The following is an 11,732-nucleotide window of genomic DNA, read 5'->3' on the forward strand; positions in this document are numbered from 1 at the left end:
ATGTTGTTGGCACAACCAACTGTCACTCACCAATTTACATAAAAGTGATTGGAAACTGCTGGCTTCAGCAGTGAAGGGGACAAAAATGCAGGTATAAAATGCTTTACTGTGTCGTGTTCTTTAAAATTATACTAATTTGTATGAATTTATAGTTTTGAAAACCAAAGCCTCTTGGACAGTCCATAAATTTTAAGACAATGAAGCTTAAAAAAGAAAAAAAAAAAAAAAAGAGTATTATTAATTCCCTACTAACTGTATAAATAGTAAATAATAGCAGAACTCTCCCTGATGATATGCTAAGTGTTTTCAAGTTTACTTCGGTCCCAAACACTCAGAGACTCACCGCTTGTTGGGCGCAGCAGAGGATCTGGCTGCTCTGCTCTAGGTGTCCACTGCAGCACACTCTGAACCACGACTCTAGGCGGTTCATGGCATGTCCACGGCGTCGGAAGTGGCTGGACCCGGATTTGGGGAAGAAACTGGGAGGGTACCTGGGGCGACCTCTACCCTGATGACAAATGGCAGCCAGATTGTGAGTGGTGGGACGGGCAGGGGGGAACGGGACGTTGGGCTCTTTGCGAGAGTTCTTCTTGGTCTCTGAGGAAATCCAACAAGAAGAAATGGAAAGGTTCAAAGCACTACAGTTTGAAGAATGCATAATGTATATATTCTTTAAAAAAAAAAAAAAAATCTATAAATCTATTTACCTCCCAGATGTGCACCATAAAACAGCACCAGAGCAATTATGCAAAGTCCTGCAAGGCGCCCAGGTGAAGTCATGGCTGGATGGCGGTGTGATGGAAATCGAATACTGAAGAGGCTTCTGTGAATGTATTGAGAGAGGATGCTCAGCCAGCTTATATGGGAGAGCCAGGATTTGTGGGCGTGAAATGCTTGGAAGTGACCGGTGCACATTGGGGAGGGAGACGATATGAGGGAATGAGGTGGTGTAATAATACTGGAGGCTGCTGAGATAAAAACAAAATGAGTTTGAACTTTAGGGATATCTGCTGATGCGTGCAAGGTCGGGCTACACAGTCAGCATTCACTTAGGATGAAATCAGTCCAAACTTAGACATAATACCATCATTAGCAATAACAGAGTTTGGGGGGGGGGGGGGGGGGGGCAGATCCTTTGACCGTCAGACTTTCCTCCAAACATCAGCAATGGCTCTGTTCTATAAATAGAGCAGAACAGCATAAGAGACTGAAGAGGCTTTAAGGAATAGAGTTTGTATTCATATTACTTACAACTTTTGTCTGCTATGACATGTCAAAAACAGATCAAGTGCTGTGCAGAGTCTTGAGCTACCCCTCATTTCTTTATATTTTGGTAGGAAAATGGGACATGGGTGCAGTGATTTATTGAAAGGTGCAAACATAAGAGAAAATACAGAAATTTGTACAATTTTAGCAAGCAGGAAAGTCAGTACTTGGAACGGACATCTTTATTATTTAATGCAGCCAGGCACAATAGATGAAAGGGGGTACCAAGTCAGGTTTTTAACAAATAAGTTATTATAATAAGTAATTTTAACCAGTGTACAATTTCATGGTAAATACAGTCTTATAAATACGCTGTACTTTTTGGTGCACAGATTAACTTTCTTTTTACACCTTTACTTAATATTTATAATGTTGATGTGCATGACGTATGCTTTATTATTCAGCTGTCCTTTTATTTTACCATAAATGTGACGAGGACTGTTCTCCTTTTACAGCTTAAAGAAAAAAATATCAATCCAATGAAACTCTGCAGGCTTTATGGAGCCAAGCCTAACCTTTTCCTTCTTTCGTAATCATTGTTCAAACACAACTTCTTGAAAGGAGTGTACAGAAAAGGAGTGTCTCCTTTACCTATAGTTATGCAATTTTTTAAATTACTCTCACACTGCCAAAAATAACTTGCACATTAGGAAAAATGATTTACTGCCATTTAAATAAACTTGCAGTACAAACAGCCTGCCTTGTTGTCGCCTTATTCTACTATATGTGCAGTTCAACAAAATAACAGTCCTGTGAAAATGATCGGGCACAAACACTGGACTGAAAACGGGTGAAAAAGGAGTTAAACGTCCAATAAAGAACATTTGGATCTTTAGAACCACAACACAAAGAAATGAGGGCTGGCACATCTGTGATCTAACATAACTCTTTACTTTATTATTATTTAGCAGACGTACCCTCCCCTGTGTTTGTGGTATGCCTCCCTCTGTCTCAGACTCTGATTCCTCATCTCATGCGTGTTGTTTAGTTTTCGTACTCATGTCTCCCACAGGTTGTTTTGGAGAAAGAGTCCTGTGTCAGTTGTTTCCTGCCCTCCTCTCCCTGATCAGCCCGGTTTGTATAAATAGTCGTCCAATCTCTGTGTTTGACCTTGTTAGATTGTTTGTTGATGGTCTCCATTGATGCTACTTATGTGCTTTATGTAGACTTATTTAACTTTATCCACCGTATTGTTCTGCATTTGGATCCTCGTCTGTACACCGCACGTCATAACATTTAGCATTAGTTATGGTGTTTTGTTTCATATGGGAAGCAGTGGTCAGATTTAAGAAGTGTGGAATAGATACTGCAACTTTGTGAAGGCAGTTCACTCATTGTTCCCCCCCCCCCCCCCCCCCACACATACCATAGTTGTAATTTAGTTTCAGTAAACTGTAATAAACAGAGAAGAATGTAAACATATTAAAAATGAGTGCTTAGTTTTTATGTCATCGAGCCACTTTTTAATTAACCATAAAGTAGAAAATGATTTTTCCTCTTATCTTTGCTGACTGGTCAAAGCTTGGGAGTAACGTGGTTTATCAAAAGTTTTTCCAGTTTTTCCAGACTGCACACTGCTTACGGTCAACTCCCCCAAACCTGTTTTGAAATACTGTTATCAGTCCGGGAGAATGCTGAACATGGTTTCCCACTTTTATTTAACTGTCGTGCATTCATTTGTTGTCTGCTGTTGACTGACAGCTAATGGGTGGTGGTTTCTTTCAGCCAAATCAATAAGTGTCTGTCAGCATTTTATTGGTCTGTTCTGTGATCCTTAAACACTCTTAAAATTAGTGTTTTTATGATTAATTTAGTGGCTTTTTATATAATGTACTGTAAAAGAATTAATGTCATTTTAGTGTTTGTTTGGTACTCATATTTTAAGCTTTTTTGAGAAACTCAAATTCTCTTAATGCTCTTGTCCTATGACAGCTGGGATAGGTTAATAATGCAAATGCCAAACAGCTTATTCTGTAACTGATGCTTGTTTGGTGTCATTTAACCATACACAGCCACAAGATGTCACGATCCTTGGTCGCTTTACCAAGCGTTTTGAGTTTTCATATATTTTGATGGTGCATGTTTAAGTTCATTTAGTTATCTTGAGCTCCAAGGTTGCCCAGTTGTATTAGATTAGAGATATTTAGCTTTCAAAAAGTTAAGATTACCCGATTTCCTGAGTGGTACGCAGTACTTTCCTGCCTCCTGTGTCAGCCTCTGACATCAGGGCACAGTGAGGGCAGTGTTACTAAAGTTCATCACAAATTTACACCCAAAAGACAGACATCAAATTATGTGCTGTGTACAGAGAGAACTACAGAGAGAGCTTGACTTATGCTTCCTGATACAAAAAGTCTGCTCATTACGGTGTAGCATTTTCAGTGGGAGAAACATTTCATCACTCATCCAAGTGACTTCCTCAGTCTCAGCTGAATACAGGTTTCCCCAGTGATTGAGCATATATCAAGAAATGCTTCCTGATACTTTTTAAAAAAATCATATTTAGAGTCCACAAAAATATTCTGAAGTTGTACTCAGTCATCACCTGATCCGTTTGAGTCAGAAAAATTCAAATTAAAACCCAGAGACTTTGGTGAACGATGCCAGTCTATCACTCTTGCCTCTTACACCACTCATCACCGGGGCAACCAAGAGCAGTGCAACAGCCATTGTTGAGCGCATTTCCAGCACGTGTGCCATGAACAGATGCAAGCAGTGCTTGTTTCAGGTCTTGTGGTGTTATGTCTACATTTTCAAATCTCCCACATGCTCAGCATATCACGTAGACTACTTCACGGACACTCATGGTCAGCTTATTCATTTATTTTTAACCGAAGGATAACTAGAAGAGTCATTGATCGCGAGTTCATCACAGAAACATTTCTGTTTATATTACAGTCTTCTCAGCAATTGCCCTTCCATCTATGTAAGAGCAAGTATGAAGTCAGTTTTAGAGAAGATTAAGGGTATTGTCATATTTTACTCACTCTGGTGTCATCACCCTTATCTACTTTGATCATCCACTGAGCACTGTTGAGTGTTAGAGACAGGATGTTTGTAATTTTAGTGACCTTGTGTAAATGCAAGAAAGCAGTCTGTCACATTGAAGGACATATCCTGGTCAAAAACCAAGATTCCTCAAAGTGTTACTGGAGGCCAACATAATGCTATCCAGATTAAGTGATTAGACGCCATGTTTCTAGGATTTTTAGGACAGTACAATAACCTCTGTTACATGTGAATTTAGAATCAGAAAATTAGAGGCCATCCAGGTCTTTATATCTTTAAGACATTCCTGCAGTTTAACTAATTGTGTGCGTGTTATCTGGTGAGCAGCTGGGTGTCATCTGCATAGAAGTGAAAATGTATACTATCCCTTCTAATGATGCTGCCTAATGGATTGTATAATGTAGACAGAAGTTGTCCCATCACACAACCCTGCGGAACTCCATAATTTATCTTAGTGCGTGAGGACAACTCCGCATTTACATGAGCAAGTTGGAGTTTGATAGATATGTAGATACGATTCAAACCACTGCACTGCAGTACCTATAATTCCTACAGCATATTGCAATCTCTGATCTAATGAACACAGAAATGAGTCATCATAGGTAACCTTTAGTGCTGTTTCCATACTTTTCCTGCCACCCAACAGGTACCCAAATTTCATGCTAAAAAAGATGTTCCACTATTTTTTGGTACCATCCTATACCCAGAGTACAAATACTTTGTTACTGTACTTAAGTACAATTTTCAGGTATCTACTTTACTTGAGTATCTGTACTTTCTACTCTACATTTTTAAAACAGGCTTGTTACTTTCAGTTTAACAGCTTTGGGGAGAGGATGTTTCTATATTTCTAAAAATAGAAAACATCCAAAGAGCTCCTTTTTACTTTCTTACTTTGAGTAAGTTTCAAAGCCTGCAATTTCTTTTACCTTTACATGAGTAAAGTTGAATCAGTACTTCAACTTTTAATAGGATTTTTTAATAGTAGTTTTTATACTTCTACAGAATGTCTGTACTTTTGCCAACTCTCACTAAACCATACTGTTTGGTAAATTTTGTCTCTGCTGTCACTGTCACGGTTCACGAGGCGAGCCGTATGGAATTGTGAAAGGATCCAAGATGCAGCACAACTGAAGTGAGGAAGCTTTGAGGGACCCTGCTTAATACAACAAAGGCGAGGGTGGCGAAAAACAGAACTGGGAGTAACCTAAACTGGGAAAAGCTAAATAAAAACAGACCTGAAACCTTGAGACATGAAACAGAGATGCAGGGAGACGTAGAAAGACACAGGGAAACCACTCTGGACGACGAAGGGGAAAAACGCAGACGGACGAGGTCGCACGCAGACGGACGAGGTCGCGCACACACACACACACACACACACACACACCAGGAGTCAGGGAATGGGAAACAGGAGGGGAACACACCTGGGAGACATCACCGCTGACGAGGCAGGAGAAACGTAAACAAAACGCACTGACATCAGACAGGGGCTTTCAAAGTAAAACAGGAACACATAGACGCAAAGACAGACTAAGAAACGTGGACTTGACACAGGAAAACACAGGCAGAAAAGACTAAACACTAAACTGAGGAAGAACAGAACCAAAACCCAAAGAAATAGAAAACCAGAACCAAAATACATCACAATGATAGAAAACACAAAACGCTGGGTCAAAAGACCCAGGATCACAACACTGTCAGACAAACAAAGTTGACATTTCTTTCCATCTCAGTTTAACCAGAAACTCTGGTCAGACTGGAGCTGACAAGGGCAGGTTTAATGAAATATGTGGGCTGCAAACTGTAGCCTTCAAACTAACCTTGGTTCCCGACTATATGAAATACAAGCACAAAAAGGAGATTTGTGTTTAACATTTAACTTATATTTAAATAGCATTGGAGCCTGATTATTGCTACTCAAATGTTGCAGCAGTTTATGTGGGTCGTGATCATGGAAAACCAAATCTTCTCTACCAGTGCCAAACAGTTCCTACAAATGTGAAACCATTTAAGGGAAATAAACAGGCATAAGATGTAATACCAAGAAGAACTGTTACAACAAAAAAAATAACTAACCAAATGTCTTTTTGTGACACACACACACACACACACAAAGTCATGTCTGTATGACTTAAAAAAAAAAAAAAAAAAAAAAAAATCCTAAAATTGTTGTCATGGTATTTAAGGTTTCATTTATTGTCAAATTCACATATATGTTAAAATGATGTCAGTAGGTGAGCAGATTTTTTTTTATGCTTGATGCATGAATACAAAAAAAATGTGCACCAGTGCGTTAGACAAAGCCTAAAGGAGCGTGCAAAAACTCCAGTTACTCAGATTACTTCGTCAGAAATATTGCCTGTCTGATGTTTTTGTTACCTTGTATGCAATGGTTTAAAAGCAGCTGTTTAAAATCCTTACCGATGGTGAAGTTCACTCAGTCTGCAAACTGGCCTCCACCCTCTTCTTCAGGTGAGCAGAGCTGAAAAAATAAAAGACATGTTTTCAACATTGGTAAACGGCCTGTATTTATATAGCGCTTTACTAGTCCCTAAGGACCCCAAAGCGCTTTACATATCCAGTCATCCACCCATTCACACATTGTCACAGGAGAAAATTTCACAGAGCAAAACAAACCCCAAATATTTCAGTGTTTTTTTGTTTGTTTTTTTAACGGAGCCCTGTATGGAGCCCCGCAGGGGACATGCGAGAAAAAACAAAAAAAACAAAAAAAAACAAAAAAATAAACTTTTGCGAGATCTTGCAAAAGTCAGTCTTAATTTTTTTTCCCCTCCCATGTCCCCTGCGGGGCTCTATTTTTTAACTAGAACTTTAAATGTAAAAATATTTAAATTTAAAGTTTGATTTTTTTTTTCTTTATATAATTTAAGTAGATCTAACAGACTCCTAAGTCCGTATGTGGTCTCTCTCTTCTTGCCACAGTGCCACAGCCGTGCCTGTCTTTGATATCTCCACTACACATACTTACTAAGAAAATGCAAAAAGAAAACTTACTTTTCCATCTTGTATTGTTATAAAAAAAAAAAAAATCAACAAATTGCCTTGACAATGGCATATATCCAAATCCTTTTTACCTACGCTTTTCAATTCAGTGAGATTCAGGATGCTTAAATTTCTAAAGTTCACAAATTGGCCAGTCATCTTCCAGGTAGCTTTTCTGGCTTCTCCCAGTGCAAACACAACGACACACGAGTCATTTTATTTGAATCCATCCATCTATTTTCTGGAGTTGACTGTAACAGGACTGGGATGGGCTCCAGCTTATGGGTTTGGCCTGTGACATAAAGTTAGCTTAAAATATTTCACAACAAAAGGATTGAAAAACATGTGAAAGTTCATAAGGACAAACTAAAAGATGTTAAAAGATCATTCAAATTCAAAATCAAATTCAAATTTTATTTGTCACGTACACAGTACGATATGCAGTGAAATGCTTAGACAACTGCTCGTTACAATACAAATGTCATATAAGAGGATAAAAAAAAAAACTAAAAAAAAAAACTGCAGAGCCTCGCTTTCCCTTTTTGCCCCCTTATATGGATGTGAGTAGCTTTGTGGCAGCAGTTTTGCATTGTTACGGTCACATATTGTATGTAATATGTAATTAATGACCCTGTGATCTTTGGTCTACAACCACAAGAGTAATGAGAGGGTGCAAGCTATGTGCACAGCTCTTTGTGACTGCCTTACTGCTGCTTAGTTATTTTCGAAAGGATCCGGAGGAGCATTTACTGCTCTCACATTGTGATGTAGTGCTGTTGTACTGTAACACCATTATGAAAAACAAAGAATTAAGCTCTTGTCTTATATGTAGGAAAACCATGCCACAGGTAAAAGTAAATGCTCTAATCACAAGTAGCTTCTTATACTACAGCTACTGTTCGCTATATTTAGCGATGCTTTTTCTTCTGGATCTGGTGTCCACATTTCCGTTTTGCTTGGCCATAAGGAGAAAAACAAAAAACGCTTTACACTGCTAGATACCACATTGGTAAATGGTCTGTATTTGTATAGTGCTTTACTTGGTCCTAGGACCCCAAAGTGCTTTACACTATACACATTCACACACTGGTGATGGCAAGCTACAGTGTAGCCACAGCCGCCCTGGGGCGCACTGACAGAGGCGAGGCTGCCGGACGCTGGTGCCACCGGGCCCTCTGACCCATTGTATGGTGAATACTTTCTGTGCTACCAGTTTGATTATTACACAAGCTGTTAGCAGAGATGGGCAGTAACGCGTTACTGTAATCAGATTACTTTTTTCAAGTAACGAGTAAAGTAAGGGATTACTATTGCAAAAACGGTAATTAGATTATCGTTACTTTCCCGCAGGAACGCTGCGTTACTAAAACCGTGATTTTTTGCGAGAATGTCTCATGACAGTGACGTAAGCAAGTGCGAAGTTGGTGACAACAGCTGTGTGCAGATCAACAATGGATAATATATGGAGTGCGGGAGAGAATGTGAGCATGCAGCGTTTAAAGTGTAGAAGTACTGACCTTAGTTTAATTCCATAAAAAGGTGACAAAAACATTAGTGTCCGTTGTGCGTGGGAAGAAAACTTTTTACAGCGGAAAAAAACAAAAAAAACAACCCTAAACTTCCAAGCAAGCACCAAGTGCGCTATGACCTAATGGGAAATTCACAGAGAAACTCACGGATTCTTCCACTGACCGCTGCAGCACATCTGCACCAGGGTAAACCTCCGCCTATCCTACTCCTGCTTTACAGGTGAAAATAGAGCAAAAAGACCGCTAGTCTTTGACTTTATTTATTTTCTGCTGTGTTTTACTTGCATCTACTTGAAAGAGTGAGTGTTAACACACAAAAAAAAAAAAATTTATGTGCTGGAATGTGCAGAAAATAGGTTTAAATATTAAACAAATTTCTTCCAGTCAGAGAATGTTGCATGTAATTAAATTTTATGCATAAAGTTAAAAGATTAAAACTAATAAAACAAGTTTTAAAAAGAGACTTTTCCATTTGATTACATTTTGTATGATGGATTATGCAGAAAAAGTAGAATTGGGCTGAAAGATCTATCGCTTTATCACCTATTCAGGTTGTAAACCGTGTTTTTAAAAATTAACTAAGTAACTTAGTAACTAAGTAATTAATTACTTTTGAAAATAAGTAATCAGTAAAGTAACTGGATTACTTTTTGGGGGAAGTAATCAGTAATTAGTTACTGATTACTTTTTTTCAAGTAACTTTACCAACACTGGCTGTTAGACAGCCAAACAAAACAAGACAATCAGACGCATACAAAGCAGGCCTTTCTGTCTTTCCACCTCCCTAAAACCTGAAATACCAGTCCAACTGGAGCTGACAGTAGGAGAGTGACCCAGATCGAATTTGAGCCGTTCACACTGTCATACCATGATCGGATATGGATCGCATAGGGTGGGTTAAAAAAAAAAAAAAAAAAAAAAAATCGGATTTGATTCGCTTTCGCCTGTAGTGTGAACGTAGCCTATATGAAAAAATGTGGCCACTTTGCAAACCATATATGCTTGAAGTTAAGCTTAGATCCAAACCAGGAAGACGGGATGATCCATGACTAAGTGAATTACACATAGCATGCTAAAAGTACATACAAAAAAACTCCAGTTCCTGAGATTCAAATAAAATGACATGTCTGACATTTTCCTGTCTCTTCTGTAGTAGTTTAACAGCAGCTGTTTAAACTCCTCACAAGCAAAGTTGAGCTTTGATTCATCAGCACACTGGCCCCCACCCTCTTTATCGCTCAGATCAGAGCAAACGAGGAAGTGAAAATTAATACCATAAGTTCTTTCCGCCGTGAAGTAGCAGCTTGCGCTTTCTGTGCAGTGGTCTCCATTCAGGCAAAGTTTGTGTGGCAGGTTAGAGAGCAGAAGAGAACTGGAACTAAAGTTTAATATACTGGCTAAAAATAAGGTAAGAAGCGATAATAGGAAATGAAATGCCTTTTAATTGCACTGCTAATGTCTCAAGCGTGACTATAGAAACCTGTCCTTCCCCAGAAGCAGCATCAATGCAGACTAATTGGATTGTGATTATTTTATCCGTCTTGTTGACCATGGGACTGCTGATGGTGGTCCAGAGCCAGTATCAATTGAAGCGCATTCTGGACAGCAAGATTGAAACAATGGAAGTGGCGTTAGAGAAATCTTCTGATGATTATCAAAGTAAGGACCTCTTCAAAACCGCTGTGGAAAAACTGCTGGCTCAGGGCCAGAAACATGTGGACGATATGGAAGCTGCACTCAATAAACTCAGTTCAGAAACGGAGCAGAAGAAAGCAGAAAACGATGCATGCCAAGAAAAAATGGTAACAAGTCTTCCTGGTTTTTTTTTTTTCTGGTTTTATATTATGCAAACACTAAACGTCAATAGAGACACATCTCTTATCAGCGCCAACGTTACTGCCTGCATAGGGAAACGCTACTTCCCCTTTGTGCTACCTCATATTTGTGCCGAACTAAATCTGAGAGGGGAAACAATTTTCATTTACTTTACATATGCTTAAGATTGAACCGCTTGTTTTCTACTCACCCTGTAATTAAAATCCTGAAATTTCCAGATATTTCAAATTATCCACCGTTTAAAAAAAAAAAAAAAAAAACATCTGGCCAGACTTTTTTGTTCATCCATTTACACCTGATTTCAGCACATTTTGATTTCAATACGAGCTTTTCACTTAAGATTGAGTAGTTTTAGAGTATTACAAGTTTTTTTTAATGCGTAACATAAATCCAGCCCAACCTTAAAAACATTTCTGCAACATTTCCACAGAAAAACGCACAAGAAGAGCTGGAAAGTATCCAAAAGACACAAAGTGAAACTAAAGGTGAGGCACGCTTATCACACAGGTAATCCGCGCCCTGTTGCCCCCATGTGGTCAAACACTAGCAAAACTCTTGAGGTCCAGCATGTTAATCTCTTTCTCTCTTATCCAGCTTCCTTGGATGCAGAGGTTGAGGCCTGGACTCAGGAGATTAACACTCTAAAAGAAACACTGGTACAACACAGTCCAATATGTGCGTATGTGAAGAGGAGCGAGTTATCTGAGTATGACCACATTTTTCTGTTCTTCTAGTTCCAAAACATACAAAACCTTTGCAAAAAGTAGGAGTTATAAGCGCTGGATTAATTATGATGCATCTATGTCTTTCAGCAACGTATGTGGCATAAACCTCAACAAGGATACAGCTTAGCCGAATAAGACCAAAGAGAATAAAGTTAATGAATAAAAATAATAAAATAATAATAAAATCAACTTTTATTAAAAAATGTGTAGTTCCTTTCTTCCTTGTTCTTTACAGAGATGATGTACCCTTCTTCTCATATGGTCTTTGTCTACCCCTTCATCTGCTTTTATAGTTCATGTACAGAGTTTTCCTTCTGTGTGTTTCCATATAAGCAGCTCAGCATGTGGTCGCAGGCGTAGG

At 38.8% G+C, this 11,732-nt stretch overlaps 2 protein-coding genes and 1 long non-coding RNA gene across 4 annotated transcripts in view; 2 read left to right on the forward strand and 1 right to left on the reverse strand.

Moving 5' to 3' along the window:
* The window catches only part of LOC146682973 (uncharacterized), a 25,917-nt gene extending 23,308 nt beyond the window's left edge, over positions 1-2,609 (forward strand). The window contains exon 3 of the long non-coding RNA XR_014917760.1: positions 2,279-2,609. This is a non-coding gene — a long non-coding RNA (uncharacterized LOC146682973). The remainder of the gene's footprint in view (positions 1-2,278) is intronic.
* The window catches only part of ecm1a (extracellular matrix protein 1a), a 12,238-nt gene extending 1,365 nt beyond the window's left edge, over positions 1-10,873 (reverse strand). Inside the window, exons 1-4 of one of the 2 annotated variants that reach the window (XM_085447024.1) lie at positions 10,837-10,873; positions 6,700-6,760; positions 708-823; positions 344-597 (exon numbers count right to left, since the gene is read on the reverse strand). In XM_085447024.1, coding sequence (XP_085303150.1) covers positions 344-597; positions 708-780 — 327 coding nt within the window. In that variant the 5' untranslated portion in view covers positions 781-823; positions 6,700-6,760; positions 10,837-10,873. Of the gene's footprint in view, positions 1-343; positions 598-707; positions 947-6,699; positions 6,761-10,836 lie in introns of those variants that run through there. The other variant, XM_085447023.1, reaches the window with a different exon arrangement.
* Positions 10,005-11,568, forward strand: LOC146682976 (uncharacterized). The gene is made up of 5 exons (XM_085447025.1): positions 10,005-10,218; positions 10,305-10,612; positions 11,077-11,131; positions 11,241-11,352; positions 11,459-11,568. The coding sequence occupies exons 2-5, from the start codon at positions 10,316-10,318 to the stop codon at positions 11,496-11,498; spliced, it is 504 nt and encodes a 167-aa protein (XP_085303151.1). The 5' UTR covers positions 10,005-10,218; positions 10,305-10,315; the 3' UTR covers positions 11,499-11,568.
* The last annotated feature ends 164 nt before the right edge of the window (positions 11,569-11,732 follow it).

The sequence above is a fragment of the Copadichromis virginalis genome, linkage group LG22 (assembly GCF_057382275.1).
Source record: "Copadichromis virginalis isolate Kocher_CV1m ecotype Utaka linkage group LG22, C_Virginalis_male_GT1.1, whole genome shotgun sequence".
Classification (NCBI taxonomy): Eukaryota; Metazoa; Chordata; class Actinopteri; order Cichliformes; family Cichlidae; genus Copadichromis; species Copadichromis virginalis.